This window comes from Brassica rapa, chromosome A05 (genome assembly GCF_000309985.2).
Source record: "Brassica rapa cultivar Chiifu-401-42 chromosome A05, CAAS_Brap_v3.01, whole genome shotgun sequence".
Taxonomy (NCBI): Eukaryota; Viridiplantae; Streptophyta; class Magnoliopsida; order Brassicales; family Brassicaceae; genus Brassica; species Brassica rapa.
Window position 1 is genome coordinate 5,259,352 of NC_024799.2, and position 23,747 is coordinate 5,283,098.

Sequence of the window (23,747 nt, forward strand, 5' to 3'; positions counted from 1 at the left end):
TAATGTTAATCATATACTTAAATATTTATATAACTATTTCAAATACAATAATTTTATAATTTACATGTTATAATTAATTAGTTGTTTAAACCTTATGTATTTGCCACTTCTTATTATATATTTATCTTATTGTATTTGCATTTAGTTATTAAGCAAATTAATATATTCATGAGAAAATATATTTAAAAAATATTTTGTATTTAATTTATGCTAAATTCTGACCCGTATTTCAAAACTGGATTTCTTTTTACCAATATTTTTATGCTTATTCATTTTAGATAATTTATTATTATATATATAAAAGTGTAAGATATGTTAATTTTTAGACATGTATTATATAGTTTGTTAATTTTAAGTCGTTCTATCATCATATTATATTTTATATAAATATTTTATATTTATGAAAATAAAATTTACAAATTTATCAATTGAATATAATTTTATCATACTTATTTTAGTATAATAATTATATTTTAACATGATCATGACTATAAAAATAGACAAAATAGGTTATAATTTATTTATTTTCATTTCTAAACGATAACTTAAAATACATTAAGTTATTGTTTAAATATTACACAGATTTATTAGAATTTTTAAAATATAATATATAAATATATATTATATTTAAAATGAAAATATATTATGATTAAAGTAGTTACAAAGATTTTATATTATTAACTTTAAAGAAATACATGTTAATTTTTATACATGTATTATATAGTTTGATAATGTTAACCCATCTTACCAACATATTAGATTTTATTTTTGAACATAATATTTTATAATTACAAAAATAAAATATATAAATATATAAATTTAATACAATTTTATTATATTTAGCTCAATATAATAATTTTAATTTAATATGATTGATTATGATTATATAATAACTAAAATATTATAGATTTTTTATTTTTCATTTTATATAACTGAATATATTAATGTATAATAATATTTTAAACTAATTTTGAAATTAGTGAAAATATTTAAATATAATTTCGAAAATGAAGATCTTTTAAAAATCTTTTTAAACAGATTTGTTAGAATTTTAAATTAAATATATTTATATTTAAAATGAAAAGATATCAAAAGATACTATGATCAAAATATTTTAAAAATTATATTTATTATTAGTCTGAATTAAAATATAGTATGAATTTCTATGAATATGTCCATTAGGTCCATTTTTTTAAAAAATCACACATGAATTAAGGTTGTGACTTCTGTTTTAATATATAAGATTTCAAGAAAACAAAAAAATGTAGCATAAAACCGTTTTATGTTAATTTTGTCGTGAGATCAATAGAAAAATGTCAAATAAATATAGGAATAATGAATTTTTTGTTTTGTTGTATTTGCGTATTATTAAATTAAATGACAAAGCTTAGGATTCTAAGTCCACATCTTATACAATAAAGTTGGCTTGTCTCTCTCCTTAAAGAGCCACGTCACCATGTAGAAGGGGGCTTTTTGCGACACGTGGCGGCACCTGGATCGTTCTGTTTTTCTTTCTTTCTGGTTTTGTTTCTTGCCGGACGACTGAGCTGGGCTTAAATTGGTTGAGATACTGGCCCAAATATTTAAGGATGTTTATTATAAATACGGTTTCGGTTTATATATATGTTCTCTTTTTCGGTGGATCATATTATTGAGAAACATAATATATAGTGGATTAAGGGGGTTATCCATAACACTCGACCCAACAACAAATTATATTGGAAAACATATTTATGCAGAAGATGACAAAATTAAAAATCGTCTCTTACTTTTCTTTATTCTAAGTCACAGAAACTACAGAATCTTCCCACTCAATGAAAGCATACCAACAAATAATTAAAAAAAGACTTTAAAGAAAAACAATAAAATAAGATGAAATATAAGAGTTGATCGTTTTTTTCTTTTTCATACAACATAATAAAAATTGATGGACTATAAAAACGTTATACAAACTTTCATTTCTCTTAATGAGAAGTCAATATATTCTCTGCTTAGCCATTTCCTTTATAATTCAAGCAGCCTTCAATATGCAATTTTTTTTTTAAACACGATATAACATTTAGTTTACGGTGAAAAACTATATCTCATGTAGACTTATAAATTGTTAATTACATTAATTAAGTACTCAAACTGGCTTGGAATATACTTTAAAAAAAAACTAAGCTCATAAACTAGAGTTAGGAGTGTTCACAGAATTGGAAAAATAGCCTGTTGTAATCAGCCCCTTCAGATTACATAAAACGTTCACACAAAAGCTTTACCAATCAACATAATAGACATTAATGTCGAATAATTACAGCAACATGCGTTACCTTCCACTAACACAGTAAAAACTAAACAGTCACCGCTGCTCTTAGTTCCTTCATAAATAGACGTGTGAACCAAGCACCTTACCGAAACATCTTCCCATACAAACACAACTCACAAATCTCACACCAGTCCCATGGATCAGAAAAGAGCAAAGAAGCAGACTCTTGACACCATGCCAGAAGACCTGCGCATGGTCATTGTTTCTAAGGTGGGGGCTAGCTCTGCATTGGACTACTTCAATGCGATCGTCGCGTCCAAAAGCCTCTACTTTCGTTTTGACAATCGCTTTATTGCTAAGGTTCTCAACCTCTCGCCATTGGTCAAGAAACCAGCCCTAGCAAAGAGATACAGATCGTTGATGGACAGCTGCTTCAGCGCCAATAACGTTGATGCTAACTTTGTGACATGTATGCTTCAGGTTGACTACTTTGTTTTGTTATCATGTGTGGCATTTAATGTACCTTCCTTACATGTGTGCTCCAGTACTTCTGACTCTCGAAATCAATTCTTGGGTATGCATCACCTCCGCATAGCATCAAAGGCTGGTCACCTCCAAGGAAGGTACGTTTATGGAGTTCTCCTCATGGCCATCGGCCAAACTGAGAAAGGAGTAAGAATCATCAACAAATTGACCGATGAGAAGGGTATTAAAGCAGTGGAAAACTGCATCAAAGAATTCCCGCTCTCTCTGGACCGCCTGGACCGCAACGTGAAGGATATCTACGTAACATCCTTTACCAAGATGAAGCCAGATCATCAGTGCCATCCTCCAGAGATCAACACAGCATGCTCAGAATGTTACCACTTCTTTTTGATGACCGAGTTCTTTGAGATGATGATAGGTCTCAACTCTCCAGATCTCCGTCATTCTTCATCTCAACAAGGTTCTAAGGACGTTTCCATTACTTTGGAATCCGAGCCGGAGATCAAACAAAGCGACGATACATCAGATGGAGACAGTTCGGACGCAGAACCTGCATCCTATTTCTGCAACCTAAGCCTAAAGTATTTTGCATCTGAACCACTCCGGATGGTGGAACAACACACGTACTTAATGAGGTCGTGCTTAGAACACAACAATCCGGAGGCACACTATATTGAGGGGATCAATCAGTTTTTCTTCCGTAAACGGCGAGTCAAAGGCCTCAGACACCTATGCCGCTCGGCCAAAGGAAAATATGACAAAGGCACGTACCTTTGTGCTATATTGATGTTGTGCACAGGGAAAATCAAAGAGGGGAAAAGGGTGCTTGATACATTTGACTGGGAACACACACTTTCGACTTCTGAACGTAGCTGGAGAAAAATAAAAATAAACGCTTAGTGTTTATCGTATTGATCCAGAGGACACGTACCTACACAATATGGCCAGACTCAAACCCCCTAGAAGCTCTGACCTTCAAAACAATAATCATCAATACAAGGATTGCTACTACTTTTTAAGAGTGGAGAAATTTGTACAATACGTACATCATAGATAAATTGTTTTGTTGTTCATTTTTCTTTCAGTTTGGTTTCTTCAAACTTTATTTAGGCAAAAATGGCTTTTAAAAAATAAATACACTCTATTGTATTCATCCCTACATTAAAGTTTATTATAAACCAAAAACAAATAAAATGGGACAGCAACTTCACTATTAAGCATACAACCATATCATCATTTGTGGCACACAACATATCCAACACTTTCACACATCAAGATATACGAACCCGGCGCGCAGCGCCGGAAGGCCTCTAATACCAAGATATAACGCTATCATCGATGACAAAAGAAGAATAGTTTTTCCTAATCAAATGACATAGTCACCGATGACAAAACCAGAATAATTTAACTTTATCAAATTCCATTTTATACTTATTAGTGAAAACAACAATGAAGGATTCTTTGAAATTTAGCCAAGAATAGTGAAACCTGTGAAATACAGCTCCATTCAGTTAAACTTGTACTTTGATATGGATCGGTCTTAATTTATGGGAAAGCTGTTAAAATAACACATTTTTATTATTTGCAAACGTAGTTATTATTAGTAGGGCCTAAATATTAGCAGCATGTAGTGTATGTTTAAAACGTGAAAACGAGATGTATAATGATTTACCATTTAATGATATACAATATATTTAGAGAAGTGATATTAATATTAATTTTGAAAATGTGTAAAATAACTATATATTTTTTCAAACAATAGTTTTTAGTAGAAAACAGATGTCAGTAGCTCTAGAGTATAACTATTATCTCACAGAAATCAAACTGACACTGACTTTAACTGTCACTTAACCCACTTATACTGCATTTGTAACGGTTAAGTTCGTGTTGTTTATTTGTTGATTCTAATTGCAACACTAGTCACATAATTTTCCAACGTATGGTAATTTGGTAACGGACGCAATACTGAATTGTGTCTGACAATTGACACAAAAAGCAAATATACTCATATGCGTTACTTATTGAGAAAGTAGTAAATGGCAAAAAAAATTGGCTGAACTGGTAAGATGTTAGTTGAATTGTTTAAGTTTTTCTTAGAAGACAGAATTTGTGTGAACAGTTTGAATCCAACGAACTGAATGTGAAAGAAAAAGTATGAAAAATGTGAAAATAAGCACGAAAAGTATGAAAAATGAAAGGAATATATCGAATAAAAAAGTTTGAATGGAAGGGAATATATTGTTGTAATGTGAATGAATAGTAAAGTTCTCATGAACAGATAAATATATGGTTGAAACAAGCGCTTTGTTTATGTACTAAAGAATGTTATTTTTTTGTCAACATGTACTAAAGAATGTTATACTTTAAACTTTGTAATTTTCAACGATGTTATATTTTCATGTTGCTTATATGATGATTAAGTTGATTAATTATTCTTAATTTCTCTGAAGTTGGGTAATTAAGTATCTAAAGAGGCAATGTTTTCTTCTTTAGTTATAATCCCAAATTATTTATCAGATTTCTACTTGAAATATTTTCAGTCCATTGTATCAATTTGTGTATATTTTAGTAAAACCCCACACCAGTATTAATTTGGCCAATTATATTTTAACTGGTAACTTATCTTATAATTTTTCTTTTTCTGTTAAAAACTTATCTTATAATCTATTTTGTGGACTTAAAAGAGAAAACCAAAGGGTATAAATGCGAATTCTCATTGTCCCGGAGACCGATGAGCGCGAACAAAGCAAATGACAAAAGGCTTTCCTAATATAAGAATCCTTTAAACCAGAGGTCCCGAGCCTAGGTTTACTATTTTGACCTTTTTCCTTTTTCTTTTATTTTTCCAGAGGAAGTTAATACTTTCCTCAGATTATGTTTAGTTCAAAACTGTTTGCTACACATATATGTAGCTCCAAGTAATAATTCCAAGTTTAGAACTTCATTAACGCGACGTCTGGTGAGCTAAAAAAATCTTACTATCGTGACCACATCGAGTTATCCTAACTATAGCAAGTTGATAAGTGAAAACAAAGTCAAAATAATTTCCACTCTGGAATTACCATTTATACTCCTGATAAAAGGAAGAAAGTCAACAACTAGTCAACTACAACTGCGCTAATGTTATTCCTTTTTGGTATTTCTCATGTCCGAATATCACTAATTTGCAATTATACATTCGAACAAACTGAATTTTTCTACTTTAAATTAATTATTCTGGTCAAAATCTTATAAAAGAGGGTTTTAGAACATTTCAAGGGTGAACTTGTAAATGAAAGAGAATGTTGATGGTACTTACGTAATCGAGCCAAGAAAAAGCGAAAAAAGAGTCAATGTTTCCCTTAATTCAAAACCACTAAAGACTTAAAAAGAAAACATATTTAAATCCCAAAGAAACACGACAAAAGTCTCTCTCTCTCTCTCTCTGTCTTAATATTTTTCTTCTCAGCTCACAATTTCAAAATCGCCGAGAAAATTATTAAATTTTTGCTATCGGAAAATCTTATTTTCTCGGCCATCAAATGTGATGGGAGGTGGATTCTCCTCCGTCTTACCTTGCTTCAACCAAGGTCACCGCAGCCGCCGGCGCCAACACTCCCCACCATCAGCTCAAAATCAAACTCATTCCGATCGTCTCAACACTCTCTCTGAGCCGTTGGATGAGACTCTAGGCCACTCTTACTGCTACGTCCCTTCCTCTAACCGCTTCCTATCTCCCTTCCCTTCGGATCGGTTCACCTCTCCCACCGGTTCGTTCCGGTTATCTCCCGGTCGGATCCGAGGCTCCGCGTCATCGGACCAGCTCCACACCGGGTTCAGATCTATCTCCGGAGCTTCGGTTAGCGCCAACACGTCAAATTCCAAAACTGTCCTCCAGCTCGACGATATTTACGACGATGCCACTGTGAGCACTTTCGGCGGCAGCCTAAGGAGCTCTGTCGTGAACGCTAACGGCTTCGAAGGAACGTCGTCGTTTAGCGCTCTCCCGCTTCAGCCCGTGCCGTTGGGACCGGACCGCTCCGGTCCCGTCGAGCGTAACGGTTTGTTCATGTCCGGTCCGATCGAGAGAGGCGCGACTTCCGGACCGCTGGACCCCGCCGGAGAGATTTCGAGATCTAACTCCGCCGGCGTGCACTTCTCGGCGCCGCTCGGCGGCGTTTACTCGAAGAAGAGGCGGAAGAGGAGGAAGAAGAAGAGTCTCTCGTGGCATCCGATTTTCGGGGAGAGGAAGCAGCGGCCGTGGGTTCTCCCCGTGTCGAACTTCGTCGTCGGTGCTAAAAAGGAGAACACCGTGAGTCCCGACGGCGGCGAAGCGGCGGCGGAGGCAGCTTCCGCCGGTGAGAACGAGTTACAGTGGGCGTTGGGGAAGGCGGGAGAGGACAGAGTGCAGTTAGCTGTTTTCGAGAAGCAAGGGTGGCTCTTCGCCGGAATCTACGACGGGTTTAACGGCCCCGACGCGCCGGAGTTTCTCATGGCGAATCTTTACCGTGCGGTTCATAGTGAGTTACAAGGCTTGTTCTGGGAACTGGAGGAAGTAGAGGAAGACGAAAAAGGTGATAATAGGTTAGACAGTAGTACTACAGAGTTAGCAAGTTCGAGCAAGAGTCCATCAGAGGTGGTGGAAGTGAAGGAGAGGAAACGTTTATGGGAGCTTCTCGCGGAGGCTCAAGCGGAAGACGGTTTAGATCTTTCAGGCTCCGATAGGTTTGCGTTCTCGGTAGACGATGTTATTACCGGAGGCAATGCTGTCTCTGTTGGAAGCAAGAGGTGGCTGTTCTTGTCGAAGTTGAGGCGTGGTTTGTCTAAGCAAGGAGTTTCAAGCGAAGCTGAGGTGGTAGATAGCGTTAGAGTAGAAGAAACGGTTGAGAAAAGGAAGAAGAGACGTAAGGTCGGTACGGTTGATCACGAGTTGGTTCTCAAAGCGATGTCGAATGGTCTTGAAGCTACGGAGCAAGCGTTCTTGGAGATGACTGATAAGGTTCTCGACACGAATCCTGAGCTTGCGTTGATGGGTTCGTGCTTGCTGGTTGCGTTGATGAGAGATGATGATGTGTATATAATGAACATAGGGGATAGTAGAGCTCTCGTTGCGCAGCATGAGGTTAAAGAAACGGGTGGGGGTGTGGAGACAGAAAGATGTAGTGATTTGGATAGAGACAGTGACATCAAAGAGCCTTCGGTTGTGGATGACAACGAAACATGTGCGCAGGACATGAAACTGGTTGCGTTGCAGCTGACTACAGATCACAGCACGAGCATCGAAGATGTAATTCTGAAACCTTCTTAAGCTTTTGTTGTCTAGGATCATACACTTACAATATTCTTGTCATATCTCAGGAAGTAACAAGAATAAAAAACGAGCACCCTGATGACATGCATTGCATAGTAAACGACAGAGTTAAAGGACGGCTTAAGGTGACGAGAGCGTTTGGAGCAGGGTTCTTGAAGCAGGTTAGGCTAAATATCAACTCTTAATCACAAAAAAAAACTATTATCATTACCGTAATTCTCACAAAGGAAAGTTGGATTTTGTTGCAGCCTAAACTGAACGATGCGTTACTGGAAATGTTTAGAAATGAGTACATTGGGACGGATCCATACATATCATGCACACCGTCTCTTCGTCACTACAGGCTAACGGAGAATGATCAGTTCATGGTTCTGTCGTCTGATGGGTTGTACCAATACCTGAGCAACGAGGAAGTTGTTTCTCTTGCCATGGAGAAGTTTCCAGATGGAGATCCTGCTCAGCATGTTATACAGGAGCTTCTAGTCCGTGCAGCCAAGAAAGCTGGTAAAACAAAACATTTTGTACCTTTTATAGTAACTGGTTTGCGGAGTTTGGTGATTAATGCTTTGTTAAAAAAAACAGGAATGGGGTTTCATGAGCTATTGGATATTCCGCAAGGAGATCGAAGAAAGTATCATGATGACTGCACTGTATTAGTGATAGCACTTGGAGGAAGTAGGATCTGGAAATCATCAGGAAAGTACCTATGAGAAACTCAAAATGCATCAAAAGGGTGGCAAAAACTTACTATAGTTTTCGCCAAGTTCTCTTTTCTTTTTGTTTCCTTCTTATGTTTATGTAGGAATGTTTTTTTGTATTAATATTATTGGTAAAGAATGATTGGTATCAGTACTATTTAATGGAATCAATGGGGTTTATAATGTTTTGTGCAAGTAGAAGCCTCTATAAGAAAATGAAGACAGCATAACTTTTGCATGCAAATTTCAAATATTAACAATCCGTTGGCGAGTAGTATTTCGATAAAACTTGGATAGTTTCAGTTGTCTTCTACAAATAACACATATATAATAACTTTTTGAATGATTTTATTTCAAAGATTAGTGGATGAAAACATATATAACCAAATCTTACTGTTGTACATAGAACATTTTCACTATGGCACTTACCCATGTTGGGTGTAAGCTCTATGTTTAGTAGGTCTTCTAAAGATCTAAATCGGTAATTAGAGGTGGTAAAATGACAACAATATATCAAAAACTTTATTGTTCTCAAAGCCATCACAAATCAATAGTGTAGAGCTCTCAATCTGAGATTTTTCAACTCGAGTCCTAATAAGACAATCTAACTGAAACCTCCTCTCTTCTAGTGTCTTCATATGACTCCAAAGCCGACCACCGCTAGAGTAGATCTCACCGCCGTAAAAATTCATCACTATCATCATCTTCTTCACCGTCAAAATCCCTCTCTTCTTCGTCCGACGAGAGTGGAATCAGCCAGCAAGTACCGTGCAAATGCCCGTTAACGCAAACGTAAAACTCTAACCCACCGTCCCGCGACCCCAACCGCCTCGCCGCGCTCTTAGGAACTAAACGCGCCGCCTTCATGCTCCACACGCGCCCTCCGCAATACGGACACCTAACCTTCTCCTCCAACTCCGCCTGTCTCCTCACGAGACACTGCCTCGTCTTCGACCTCATAAATTCCCTAAATACCCCTCTGAAAACCCCCAAATGCTCGTCTCCGCCACCACCCACCGCCTCGTGCTCGCACGGATCGCTCACGTACAAGAGATCTCCCCGGCAATTCTTCGGCAGAAAAAACCTCCCGGAGGTCTTGGAGAATCTCGACTCGGACGCGAAGTGACCCGGCGACCGAGTCGACTCGCCGCCGCCGCAGAAGAACATGAGCTTCGCCAACGCCTGCCATCCCCCGTCGATTCTCCCGCTCGGATCTGATCCGGACAATGCCGCCGCCATCCCCGGCGCGCGGTGAACGCAGAGCGAACGCCACAGAACGCGTCTCGCGATCGCGCAGAACCTACGGCTCACGGAGGCGACGGCGCAGATCGTGTGGATGTCCCAGCTGATTGACTCGAAGACGAGAGTCAACACCTGCTCGTTCTCTATCCCCGTTTCACCGAAACTCGGTAACCGACTCGGTTGCTTGAATCGGAGCGGTCGAGACGAGTTCATCATTGGGACTGACGGAGAATCTACCCTTCTAGAAAAAATCATTTAGCTTTTTTTTTACAACTTTTTTAATTACACGCAGCGTCGCGATCCTCGCGTATTTATAGCGGTTGGTACGGTGCTCAAGGGTGATACACGTGGCTTCTTGTCTGAACAGCAGATTCTGTGATGCTCCCGCCATTAAATGTGTCGAGATTAGATTGGTTACGGGGACGCGTGTCCCTTTGCGATTGCGTGCACGCTGCGACAACAGAGAATCAGGGTATATGGTAGTACAAAAGGGAAGAAAACAAAGGGGGTGGGGGAGCCACGTGTTGAGACGCAAACGCGGATTCGAAACGTTATTTTCTAAAAGCCGAAAATATCTAAGGAGACACATGTCTCTATACGGAGACTTTGTTAGATACGCAGAAACGTGGCAGCTCCGAACTAGATACGACGAAGTAGTTCATAATTGAGATACACAACACAGTCAAAGTCAAGAGATCAATATCCAGTCTGGTTAAATTTTTTAAAGATTTTGTTGTTCACTAATATTCTCTTCTTAGAAAAAAATATTCTCTTTTTTTTTTTCACTGACAAATCTTTCAAATGTAAGAATCTTATACAGAGAACATATTCCTCCTGGAACCCATGTTATGTTTGTTTTTCAAGCAAAGTCACCATACAAACACGTAATGTATCTCAGTCACAGTACATTATTCAAACATAAGAGGCTTCAAAACTCTGATGTTTTAAAAAAAATGGAACATTTACTCTATAAAATTTTAGTTAAAAGGGAATGTGTTTCAGAGTTTGGGTAAATAAGCTTTAATTTTGTTTAACTTACATTGTCAATCCTAGGAAGATCATAAACCAGGGAACATATTCTAACAACTCAAAAGACTTATTTATGTAAAGACCAAATGCTTAAACATTCAAGCCATAGTTGAACTTAAAAGAGACAACAATATGAAGCAGAGATGCTCCATAAGTTTTAAGTTAAAACTAGATTTTGACCCGCGCTTTGAAAGCGCGGGATTATTTTGTTTACAAAACTTAGTTTATCATAAACTATAATTTCTATCTAAAGTTATATATTTTAAGTTTTATTTAAATAAGCGTTGGCATGTCTCTCATTTGTTTTAGATTATTTTAAAAGTTAAAAACTGAAACGGAGTAATATATCGTCTATGTCTTGCTTTGGTCAAATTTTATTTTTATAATTTTTTTGTCATAAATGATAGAGCTGGGCAACATATCAGGACCCAAAGAACTGAATCAAACCCGATCCGAAGAGTAGTACCGAACTTAAACCAAAATTGATTAATACATGATTGGGTATACAATTTAATATAGGAAGAACCAGATTCAAACCCGACTCGAACAAAATATTTCGGGAACCATAAAATGCTCAAAACACCGGAAATATCTAAAAACTTGTTTTCCATCATAATTTCCAAATAAATCCAGTTTTATTTTAATTTTATATATTTACTTTTACATTATTTAAATTTATATGTTTTATATTATTTCAGTTTCGGGTTTTTAGAATTTAAGGTACATTTTAATTTTTCAGTTGTTTACATAATTTAAATGGATACCCAAACCAAACCCGTAATGTTTAGAATAGGGTTTAAATCTATAAGCCTAAAAATCTGAAATCCGAATAGACTCAAATCAAAACCAAACAGATCCTGATTAAGATATATAAGATTATGTGTTTTATTTATTTAATAATAATATAAGATTATATGTTTAGTTTTTCTCCTAGAATATTTAAATGTTTATTTGGGTTTATATAGAAACCGTTTATAACAAAAATCAATATCAAATATATGCATCTATATATACCGGGTTGCTGACATATTATATAACATAAACGTGTTTTAATCATTTTTTAAATAATTTAAAATTTTGTGCTATAATCATTTTTAAATAAGAATATGAGGATATAATTATTTTAGATGTTAGTGCCCAAACATATTCATTAATAATGAACATCAAAAATATTTATACTTATGTATTGTTATGAAATCCTCGTTTATAGTAACAACTATAGATTCAGTAGAATCAGGTCATTAATGGCCAAAGATATGATCATTGATTTATTTACGGTTGGTGACATTTAAATATATTGATTAAATCTTTCTTTAAGCTAGATTTTAGGTTATTTATTTATTTATACTAATTAATATAGTAAAGGCATTTCATTGTAAATAACTCAAAAACTAATGGCAGAATCCTAGTAGGGATTCTGCTTTAATAGTATAGATAGAAAAAAGACAAGTATTATATCTGAACAAAAAGAAATATTTTGACTACGAAGTCGCTCCAAAGACACGGATTCTCTGCTGAACCGAAGCTCTGCAACAAGGACAGGTCGCTTTGTCACCACCCATAAAGCTCTCGCTGCAGCTCGCGCAAACAACTTGGTGAGCACAAGGGAGAAACACAACCGAAACCTCATCTTTCATACAGATTAAACATTCCCGGTCATAACTTTCTTCTTTCTCATACAACCCATCAAGCCTCTCCAGCTCTTCAAGCAGTTTAAACACCACTTCTCCCTTTGTCTGGGAGATGTTATTTGACTGGAGGCTTGCGTCAGTTGAAGAGTCCTTGTTGAGCCGAGAGAGCTCTTGTTCAAGTCTCTGGAGATCGTCTTTGTGTCTCTGAAAGTCTATTTCAATCTTTAACCGCAAGCTTTCAACATTTCTCTTGTTTCTAACTTCAGTTGCTTCCTTGGACCGTTGTTCTTCTTCCACTTGAGCCAACGCCTGCTCCTTTGCTTCCTGCTCCTCCCTCCATTTCTCCTGTAAATATATATTTAATAAAATGCAAAAGAATATGAAAAATAAACCAACCTCTTATGCATTACCTCATATTCTTTTTCCTCCTGTTTGATCTGTGCTAAACCCCTCTCGAGCGCCTTGATCTTTTCTTTCTCACCATCAATCTCCTCTTGCAACTTCTTCTTCTGCTTCTCCCACGCTACAAGTCTCTTCAACCGTTTCTTCTCCTTCTTCGTTGCCTCTATGCAAGCCGTCAGCGACTCTGATTCACTCAGCTTGGAAGCTTCGATCTCAGCCCGGATCACTGCATTCTCGTTCTCAAGCCTCCTCGCTATCATACCAGCCTTGTCGACATGACTGCTCACTTTTCTAAGATCACTCTCCATCTCTGATATCCTTTTCACCGTCGAGTCATCCCCACTTTGTTTCCCTTTCTTCAACCGTAAGTTCTCATCTCTCACACTCCTCAACGACTGAAGCTCGGAGAGTTCATCGCTCACCTTCTGCGCAGCTTGCATCGCCTTCTTCTGAGCCCACTCTCTCCTCTCTTCCACTTGCCTTTTCAGATCCTGAACCTGACGCAGCAATCCTATCAAGGCATCATCCTTTCCCTTCTCAGGCGCGCTGTCATCATCGAGATTCAGATCCTGGAACTTCTCCAGCACTGAACTAACACTCTCTTGTGGCGGCTGCTCACACTTCTTACTAGCACGATAACCAGCGGCAAACGCAGCAACATTCTCTCTCAGCAAACACTTCATCGACGGCGTTAGATTAAACCTTTTAGGACAATCAATCTCTCTAGCACCATCATCAGCATCCACCTTTCCAGAGGTTGGTATATCAATCGTACTCGCCTTACCGACATGAAGCTCACTCATAAGCAAACAACACATCGCATCGCCTCTACTCAGATTCGGCTTAACTTGTTTCAACAGATAAACCATACCAGCAAGCGAGTACTCAACCAACTGTCTCAGATCAGCGAACACAGGCTCTGATCCATCCTCATCCTCCTCCCCATTACTACTACCTTTCAGATGAGCCAATGAGTTATCCAGAATGTTGTTCAACACATCCGTCCCACCGTAACAGTACCCATTACTCAGAACAGCTCTCAACGCCACGTCATCATCGTAGCCCAAAGACACAAGCTTTGAGACAGCTTCGTTGTATATATGCTCCAGATGTTTCAGGAGTAGATCCTCTAGCTGCTCCTCGGTGCAGTAACCGTAACCATTGTCCTCGAAGTTGCCACTAGGGTTGGAATCAAGGAGAGTTGATAGAGCTGTCTTGTCGAGGAGACAAGACGGATCGAATTGGGGTTTCGTGGATCGGGTCTTCCGGTTCGGTCTGACGTGCTTCGACCTCACAGTACAACCCATCGGATGATATATCTATATACGAGAATCTGAAGAGAAGAGATTGAAAGAGTGAAGATCAATTGAATCGATAGATGAATGGTGAACCAAACCAGGATCAGGAGAAAATAGTGATAACGAAAGGAGACGTGGAGAATAAAAAATTGAAAGAACAAGGGTAGATGAAACTTACTGATCGGCGATGAATGTATTTCTCAGCAGAGACGACAGAACTTAGGTACAGACAAGAAGACAGAAGTGTTTCAGATTCTGGTGGTGTTTTGTGTGTGTGGGTGTAAGTGGTAAACAGTATGGGCTAATATTATACTTAACTGGGCCTTTAATTGGGCCAGGCGCTAAATGATATCTCCCCGTAGATATTGTAAAATAGTGCGGTTCGTTTGGTTGACGCAGCTATCTATCTGCGATTCCGTCAATTTTTTTAATAAATTTTTATTTGTTTTAATGATGCTGTACGTTTGCGTCTGCATCTAAATACTGCGTTCTTGCGTCGATCGCCAAAAAAATCTGCATTTATAATTAAAACTATGATATCGACGTCTACTAACGTCGATATCGAAAACTGTGACAACTAAACGAATATGATTATGTAAAAAGCAAAAATGAATAAACTGTCTTCGTGTACATTAGCTTTTGCATGGGCTTACGTGTGCACGTATTCTCCACGTACATAGGCGTGACTAGTGACACGTATATGCGTAATGGACGTGGCGATACCAGCATACTCGACTAGTCTTACGCCGTTAGTCGTTATATTTAATCGCGAGTCAGGAGGTCATAAGGCAAACCAAAGCAAAGGAAAAAAAAAGAAGTTAGGTTCAAGAAGAAGAAGAAGAAGATGCATTCAGCGAAGGAAAAGATCAGCGACATTGCCAGCACGGCCAAGGAGAAGCTCAACATCGGTGGAGCAAAGGCACAAGGCCATGCGGAGAAGACTATGGCTAGGACTTCAGAAGAGAAGAAGATGGCTCACGAGCGAGAGAAGTCTAAGGAGGCGCAGGCCAAGGCCGAGCTCCACGAGTCTAAGGCTGAGCATGCGGCGGACGCTCAGGTTCACCGCCACCACCTTCCTGGACACACCGCCTACCCTAGCCGAACCACGGGAGCTGCTCATTACCCACCGGGACAGATCTAAAACTAAGCTATATTAAGACTAGCGGTTTAGTTTGCTTCTGTAGTATGTATGCTTTTATGTCCTTTCTAATAAAAATAAAGTGAATTATCTTGGTTGATTCCTCTAATGATTGCTCTCGGATATAAAATAAACTTCAAATAATCTTTAATCTATGCAAATGCAACATGCATACTAGATTAAAATGAGAGTTCATGTTAATATTAGTTTAGTGATCTTTCTGTAGATGTAAAAGCCGATTGTGAATTCAGAGAATCGATATTTACAAATTATATATAAATAATATCGAAAAGGTATCAAAATCCACGATGTTATATATCGTTTTCGCTAAACAGTATAACTTGTTGCTTCTGATGAAACGCAAAGAGATGTTAATTTTGTGTAGATGTAATATGTATGCTTTTGCGTCTTATCTAATAAAAATAACGTGAATTATCTTGGTTGATTCTTTCTAATGTATGTTAAGCTAGATGTTTTCAATCCTAAAACCAATTGGTGATGGATTAGTCATCTATTTTTATATATTGCTTAAGATTTCTTCCAAAATGTTACACAATTTATATCTAAAAATGTATGCTCTCGAAAATAAATAAAGTTCAAATAATATTTAATCTATCTGCAAATGCAACATACATACTAGATTAAAATGAGCGTTTATGTTCATATTAATTTAGTGAGCTTTCAGTAGATGTAAAAACTGATTGTCAATCCATAAAATCGATATTTACAAATTCTAAAAATAATACCGAAAAGGTATCTAAATTCACGATGTATTATATAATTTTCATTAAAACAGAATTTTCAGCTCTGATGGTAAAAAGTTTACACCTGTGAATTTTGTTATTTTTGTTGGAGTCTGTCTAATCGCAGACGTCTTAAGTGATTAGTTTTTGAACTTTTTAAACTTTTTGGAATACCACGATTATCAATATATATATATCATTTTCGCTGAACATAATAACTTGTAATTTTGTGTAGATGTAAAAACTGATAGAATCCGGAAAATCATATTAATAAGTTGTAACAACACTATATAACGATATCATTTTCGTTTCATATTTAATATTTTTGTTAGGTTATAAATGCCAAGCTTGCGTAGACGTGAAGAATTAGTTAGAAAAAATATCCCTTTCTTGGTACGTAGCTACAAGACTATCATATATACGAGTAAAATCGCTCTCTTCCTAAAAACATGTGGATGGGAGGAAGAAAGCTTAGCCTGTGGGTGGCCTGTCTAACTCTTTGATATATAACATCGCAGCAATACTAACCAACCATAGTTCGTCACGTACCAAAGCTTGCCGTCTCTGTTATAAATGAAACCGTGTTTACTCTAAAACCATTCATTTGTGTTCATACCGTTTTATAAACTCTCTTTTTCTGTTCTTGTTAAACTATATCTTGACAACTCTGATTCTTCTCTCAGATGGCTTGCTTGATTTCCCCTGTAATGAAACTCCGTCGTCTATCCTCGGCTGATTCGCGGCGGTTTGCATACCGGAATCTGAGCGACGACGATATGGAGGATTCGGTTATAAGGGTGGTGGTGGGGAAGGAGAAGAAAGAGTTCATGGTCGAAAACGGAAATTCCTCTTCGCAGAAAACAACATCACGTGAAAAGGAGATGGTGCCACTCTCAAGATCATAAACCCTCCAGCCCTTCTTTCCAGAGGGCGACGAAAACGCATCTTTTGCTTCGACTCCCTTGCCCCTGTCCTTGCAGCCTGCCTATGGTCAGCTCAGAACTTTTGGGTGTCTCTGCTATGGTTCTACATCATCCAAGCAACGTCATAAGGAACCGTACTGTAACGGCCCGGTTCCTGGCCCAAAAATTTTCATAAAAGAATGGGCTTCTCTACGGCCCATTTCACAAAAAAACCTAGGGTTCCCTTCACCCTTTCCTTTATAAAGAGATGCAGCCCATTCTTTTCTCTCATTTTCTGAAACTTGAGCGAAGCTCTGCAGAGATTTAGAGAGACTTGGAAACCCTAGCCGTCAAGCTTCTCTTTTCCCTCTTCCCTCTTCTTCTCTCACACCTCTCTTTCTCTCCTCTCTCCCTCCTCCTCGCCGGTGCCATGTGGTGATGGTGGTGGTGGTTGCAGCCGTGGTGGTGGTGACCAGATCTCGTCTCTCTCTTGTTTAGTTGTTCCAGATCTGTTCAGATCTCTTCATCCTTGTTTCCAGATCCAGATCTAGGCTAAGGTGGAGTGTTTCGAACCCAACCTTCTTTCATGGTTCTGTATACTCCTATATGTTGGAGTTAGGTTTGCTTAGACCCTGTTTGGGAGTTAGGTTGATAGTACATGGTATTGCTAGGATGATAGATGAATGGATCATGATGCATAAGAACCCTCATACTGATAAATGGGACTTGATGAACTGAATTGAATTGTTGTGGTAATGGTTGATTGGTAGTTGATACTTGTATGTTTGGTTGTGATGTCCCATGTGTTGTTGTGATTGAAGTTAGGATGCTAGAGAGAAATAAATGCTAGGATGATAGGTGAGCAGTGATTATAAAAGTTATTGAAGTAGAACTTGAATGCGATGTGTATTGTGTGTGACACCGATAACGGGTGGCGTCTAGTGATTGAGTCCAAGTACAAGTATGAATGAAAAGGGGAGTAATTGGGAATGAGAAGGGTTAAGTGGAAACGATAAGGAAGTGAAAGGATAAGTAAAAGTATGAAAGAATGATGTTAAGGTTAAGCATGGGTGGGAAAGCATATAGAGAGTCTAAGGAAAGTAGGTGGGGTAAGTAGTCCACGCTAGGTATCCATAGGAGATGTGGCGAATCCACATGAATATGGAAGCACCCATAGGAGATGTGGCCAATCCACATGAATATGGGGTAGAAGCCTAGTGGGGGGCTACCCACTGAGGAAAAGTATGTGTGGCAGCAGTTCACGCTAGGTATCCATAGGAGATGTGGCGAATCCACATGAATATGGAAGCACCCATAGGAGATGTGGCGAATCCACATGAATATGGGGTAGAAGCCTAGTTGGGACTACCCACTGATGAAAAGAACGTGTGCCAACCGCGAGAGGCGGGATATAAAAACGTGCATCATGGTCGGGTAACGGGGAGTTAAAGGTGTCATAGGATCGAGTTGGACTGGTAAGATGAGTCGGTTAAGTCTAGGGTTTGACCTGTGTGGCAATGAGTGAGATCATTGTATTGATTGATCACTAGGTTGTTAGAAATGAATGGAAGTTAATGTGGAAATTACAGATGACGATAGGAAATGATAAAATGCATTAACTGATTGTAGTGGCTAGTCGGTCCTAGTTCCCGCATAGAGTAGTATAGAGTGTCATGCGGGCAGGCTGGTCTAGAGCCACTTCACTGAGTAACTTGTTGCTCACCCCTCCATTTCCATTTTTTCCTGTGCGCAGGACTGTAAGTAGAAGTATATGGATGTGGGTGTGACGGTATTTCAAAGAAGGTTATGCGCTCGTCTCTCGGGACCAGTAACGGGATACGTAGGGTTGTCTAAATGAGTAGACACGTGTCCATAACGCCCCTTCGATAACCCCGGTCGGACGCCGGGGGATCGGGCTGTTACAATTGGTATCAGAGCGGGTTAAGATCCCTTAGTTCTGTCCTAAGGGATCGGCATTTCCGACGTTTAAAAAAAAAAAAAAAAAAAAAAGAAAAGAGAGAATTGTTTTAACTAAAAGAAAAGAGTGTGTGAAAAGTTTTGATTTTTCTGAAAGTTGTGATTTTTCTGAAAGTTATGAACGATTTCAAAACCACCCACTATATCTATACTTCTATTATGGTTCTGATCGGATGTCTACTTGAAGGATGTCTTCGACAACCAGTATCGACCAGAGTGACAATTACGGGTATCGTGGACCTGCATGGTGGAACCCGAACTACACTCGGACTCAGCGCATCATAAAGAGAAAGGTGGTACCCCATCGGTGACGTCCATTGATGAAGTTCCATCGCCAGACACATGAGTTGGAGTGGTTGGAGGAAAGCCAGAGATGGAAACCCGACTAATGTAACTACCGAGAGCGTGAAGGTTGTGGCGGATATCATGAGTTTAGAGGAACATTAGAGGTGCAGTGAAACAAGTTGAGGCCATAGGTCAATGAAAGTATTTCCCGAAGAATGACATATATCTAATGGAGGGTTAGTTCTAGGATATCTGCCCGAGAGACATGATTGTAAGGGAATACAATAAAGATATAACCCCTGAGGAGATTGTCAGGCACTCTCTAAGGGGGGCGAGAACTGATTCACAGCTTCCTGAAGGAAATGAGAACCGATCTGAAGAATAGTTGTAACGTGCAAGATTACTGGGATCATGAACTAATCTAAAAGGGTGCAGAGCTATTGTTTGGTGTAAGAAGATCATAGGCTAACCAAGCATCACATACTCAGAGCCCAAGGAGAACTTGCGACATCGTCATTAACACAAGGCGGTTTCGTTGTGACAAGAGTGGAAGTGCGAGAAGAACCACACTAGGTGATAATGGATGGGAGCGTACTACCAGTATAACCAGTACAACTAGTAGGGCTATGATAGGAGGTTCGTTCATCAAGGAAAACATGGCCAGACCGAAGGACTCAGAGGACGAGGATATGTTCGGTGTGGAGTAGCTCGTTAAGTTTCATGAGATGAAGTGCTCGCTAAGTTAATCAACGGAGATGTGGTTGGGTACCACACAACGGTGAAGGAAGAGATCATGGGACAAGTTTATCGGTCGCAATGGCCATTGTAGTGGGCAGCAAACAGATTTATCCGGATTCGAAGAGGAACTGCCAAGAGGGTTTTAATGGAGCTTTGCAACTAAGACTTGTTAGTTGAGAATAGTGGGATGTGAGGCCGTATATGATTGATGCAAGAGTTTTATGTGTCAAAATGGAAATGGAATATGATAACAATATATTTTTGTTGTTGGGTCGCCAAGGACATGGCAATCAACCTATGTGATGTACATGTGTGTGGAGCTTAGAGAGGAAGTTGGTTAATGGATCAGATATTAGTTGAATCCATGCAAGACATTAGCTATGACTCAAGCAAATGGATATCCCCTATGAGGATTGTATGAACAACCATGTTGAATCCCTTATGTAGGACCAAAGTGGGGGAGATCAGAATCTCGAGCCTGAGATGATCCAAGAAACCGCTTAGCAGATATAATTGTTGATGATGAGCTGCTGTACGAAAGGATAGAAGAGGTACATGACCATCAGAGAATTACGTCGACAAGAGTGGTGGTGATGTGGAAATGCATATGAGATGAAAACAATCTAGGGATGAGAACGCTGATGGAGAATCGATTTGGGAATTAAGAGGACGTTGGATCTCCGTGAGGAATATGGAACCTGGTCTGTTGCATGAACCATTAGATTTCAAAGGACGAGTTGTTTACCCATTCGGGTTCAGGATGTTAGAGTTGGAGTATCGACATATAGAATTCGGGGACGAATTCCATTCAAGTGGGGGAGAATTGTAACGGCCCGGTTCCTGGCCCAAAAATTTTCATAAAAGAATGGGCTTCTCTACGGCCCATTTCACAAAAAACCTAGGGTTCCCTTCACCCTTTCCTTTATAAAGAGATGCAGCCCATTCTTTTCTCTCATTTTCTGAAACTTGAGCGAAGCTCTGCAGAGATTTAGAGAGACTTGGAAACCCTAGCCGTCAAGCTTCTCTTTTCCCTCTTCCCTCTTCTTCTCTCACGCCTCTCTTTCTCTCCTCTCTCCCTCCTCCTCGCCGGTGCCATGTGGTGATGGTGGTGGTGGTTGCAGCCGTGGTGGTGGTGACCAGATCTCGTCTCTCTCTTGTTTAGTTGTTCCAGATCTGTTCAGATCTCTTCATCCTTGTTTCCAGATCCAGATCTAGGCTAAGGTGGAGTGTTTCGAACCCAACCTTCTTTCATGGTTCTGTATACTCCTATATGTTGGAGTTAGGTTTGCTTAGACCCTGTTTGGGAGTTAGGTTGATAGTACATGGTATTGCTAGGATGATAGATGAATGGATCATGATGCATAAGAACCCTCATACTGATAAATGGGACTTGATGAACTGAATTGAATTGTTGTGGTAATGGTTGATTGGTAGTTGATACTTGTATGTTTGGTTGTGATGTCCCATGTGTTGTTGTGATTGAAGTTAGGATGCTAGAGAGAAATAAATGCTAGGATGATAGGTGAGCAGTGATTATAAAAGTTATTGAAGTAGAACTTGAATGCGATGTGTATTGTGTGTGACACCGATAACGGGTGGCGTCTAGTGATTGAGTCCAAGTACAAGTATGAATGAAAAGGGGAGTAATTGGGAATGAGAAGGGTTAAGTGGAAACGATAAGGAAGTGAAAGGATAAGTAAAAGTATGAAAGAATGATGTTAAGGTTAAGCATGGGTGGGAAAGCATATAGAGAGTCTAAGGAAAGTAGGTGGGGTAAGTAGTCCACGCTAGGTATCCATAGGAGATGTGGCGAATCCACATGAATATGGAAGCACCCATAGGAGATGTGGCCAATCCACATGAATATGGGGTAGAAGCCTAGTGGGGGGCTACCCACTGAGGAAAAGTATGTGTGGCAGCAGTTCACGCTAGGTATCCATAGGAGATGTGGCGAATCCACATGAATATGGAAGCACCCATAGGAGATGTGGCGAATCCACATGAATATGGGGTAGAAGCCTAGTTGGGACTACCCACTGATGAAAAGAACGTGTGCCAACCGCGAGAGGCGGGATATAAAAACGTGCATCATGGTCGGGTAACGGGGAGTTAAAGGTGTCATAGGATCGAGTTGGACTGGTAAGATGAGTCGGTTAAGTCTAGGGTTTGACCTGTGTGGCAATGAGTGAGATCATTGTATTGATTGATCACTAGGTTGTTAGAAATGAATGGAAGTTAATGTGGAAATTACAGATGACGATAGGAAATGATAAAATGCATTAACTGATTGTAGTGGCTAGTCGGTCCTAGTTCCCGCATAGAGTAGTATAGAGTGTCATGCGGGCAGGCTGGTCTAGAGCCACTTCACTGAGTAACTTGTTGCTCACCCCTCCATTTCCATTTTTTCCTGTGCGCAGGACTGTAAGTAGAAGTATATGGATGTGGGTGTGACGGTATTTCAAAGAAGGTTATGCGCTCGTCTCTCGGGACCAGTAACGGGATACGTAGGGTTGTCTAAATGAGTAGACACGTGTCCATAACGCCCCTTCGATAACCCCGGTCGGACGCCGGGGGATCGGGCTGTTACACGTACGTCCTCGAAGAGACACCGTTTAGAGTCTTGATTGGTTCGGCTAAGGATCGTACCAAGCGCCGGTTAAACCGGACTGGTAGAGTAGTGTGGCTTGATCATGTCGACTCGATCTTGTTCGAGCACTTGCTGTGGCTTCTTCGTAACGATGCCTCTTCATTTTCGGATATGGATGTCGTCGAGATCATTGATTTCTACGCTCAAGATTGCTAGAGAAATAAATTGTGATGTTGCAAGTTGTAACCATTTAGACGTGTATACTGTGATGCTATACTCGGTCTTTGATTCATAGTGTTTTTAGAGGATCGGTTTGCTTCGAAATATCTGTGATCTTTGTGCTATAACGAGAAGGCTCATTAATATTTGCTACAGACAATGCGGCCCATTATGAGATTTGATACCAATGAACCAACAAAAAACTGTTCCCTTGCAACCAACAAAAACACTGAGCGGTACGCGTAGTTTGTCAATCTAATCTAGCTTCATAAGATAACAAATAGGCATTGTATTATTTAAATAACCAAAGAAATTTTAGGGGTCAAACATTCGGATGTGATGTTTTGATCAATGGTTCACTAATAATTGTTATATGAAACTATATTTAACAAGTAATCGTTTGCAACTTTATGAACTTTATAAAGAAAGATTGATTAGCTTGTTTTAGAATGCTGTTCTTAATAATATCAATATTTGTGAAAGTTAGTTGGATTCCATTGAAGAAAGGGCAAGGATCCGTAGTACGTTGGTAAAAATCATGGCTGTCTCTTCTTTACCCACATTTATATATTTGTATATGAACACTTTTGTATCTAGTAACTTAGATAACTTAAGTATATTGTTGACCGAAAATGATAACTACTTGCATTATATTACTTAAGTATATTTGTATATTGTTAATTTTATATTTCTAGTTTACTTCTATAATTTTATATTTTATACTGATGTTGCACATGGTTCAAAATTAGATAATATACAATTATGAATAAAATCATTTGCTGCTCAATTAAAATACATATCAAGCTTTTTGTCCTTACATTAACAAAAATTGCA

General features: G+C 38.8%; 5 protein-coding genes across 5 annotated transcripts; 3 read left to right on the forward strand and 2 right to left on the reverse strand.

Moving 5' to 3' along the window:
* The first annotated feature begins 6,012 nt into the window (after positions 1-6,012).
* Positions 6,013-8,905, forward strand: LOC103867372 (protein phosphatase 2C 29). The gene is made up of 4 exons (XM_009145432.3): positions 6,013-8,000; positions 8,072-8,185; positions 8,273-8,528; positions 8,607-8,905. Exons 1-4 carry the CDS (start codon positions 6,261-6,263, stop codon positions 8,732-8,734), a joined length of 2,238 nt encoding a protein of 745 aa, XP_009143680.1. The 5' UTR covers positions 6,013-6,260; the 3' UTR covers positions 8,735-8,905.
* Positions 8,906-9,217: 312 nt separating this feature from the next.
* Positions 9,218-10,726, reverse strand: LOC103867373 (EID1-like F-box protein 3). The gene has a single exon (XM_009145433.3). It carries the CDS (start codon positions 10,217-10,219, stop codon positions 9,395-9,397), a length of 825 nt encoding a protein of 274 aa, XP_009143681.1. The 5' UTR covers positions 10,220-10,726; the 3' UTR covers positions 9,218-9,394.
* A 252-nt stretch (positions 10,727-10,978) lies between these two features.
* On the reverse strand, positions 10,979-14,661 carry LOC103867374 (MND1-interacting protein 1). Its single transcript, XM_009145434.3, has 4 exons — positions 14,503-14,661; positions 13,035-14,359; positions 12,428-12,969; positions 10,979-11,160 (listed from the first exon to the last, which is right to left on the reverse strand). The coding sequence occupies exons 2-3, from the start codon at positions 14,331-14,333 to the stop codon at positions 12,475-12,477; spliced, it is 1,794 nt and encodes a 597-aa protein (XP_009143682.1). The 5' UTR covers positions 14,334-14,359; positions 14,503-14,661; the 3' UTR covers positions 10,979-11,160; positions 12,428-12,474.
* Positions 14,662-15,098: 437 nt separating this feature from the next.
* LOC103867375 (late embryogenesis abundant protein 18) lies at positions 15,099-15,568 on the forward strand. Its single transcript, XM_009145435.2, has one exon. It carries the CDS (start codon positions 15,169-15,171, stop codon positions 15,463-15,465), a length of 297 nt encoding a protein of 98 aa, XP_009143683.1. The 5' UTR covers positions 15,099-15,168; the 3' UTR covers positions 15,466-15,568.
* A 250-nt stretch (positions 15,569-15,818) lies between these two features.
* On the forward strand, positions 15,819-23,090 carry LOC103867801 (auxin-responsive protein SAUR77). Its single transcript, XM_033291355.1, has 3 exons — positions 15,819-16,786; positions 16,889-17,041; positions 22,695-23,090. Exons 2-3 carry the CDS (start codon positions 16,889-16,891, stop codon positions 22,908-22,910), a joined length of 369 nt encoding a protein of 122 aa, XP_033147246.1. The 5' UTR covers positions 15,819-16,786; the 3' UTR covers positions 22,911-23,090.
* Positions 23,091-23,747: the final 657 nt, after the last annotated feature.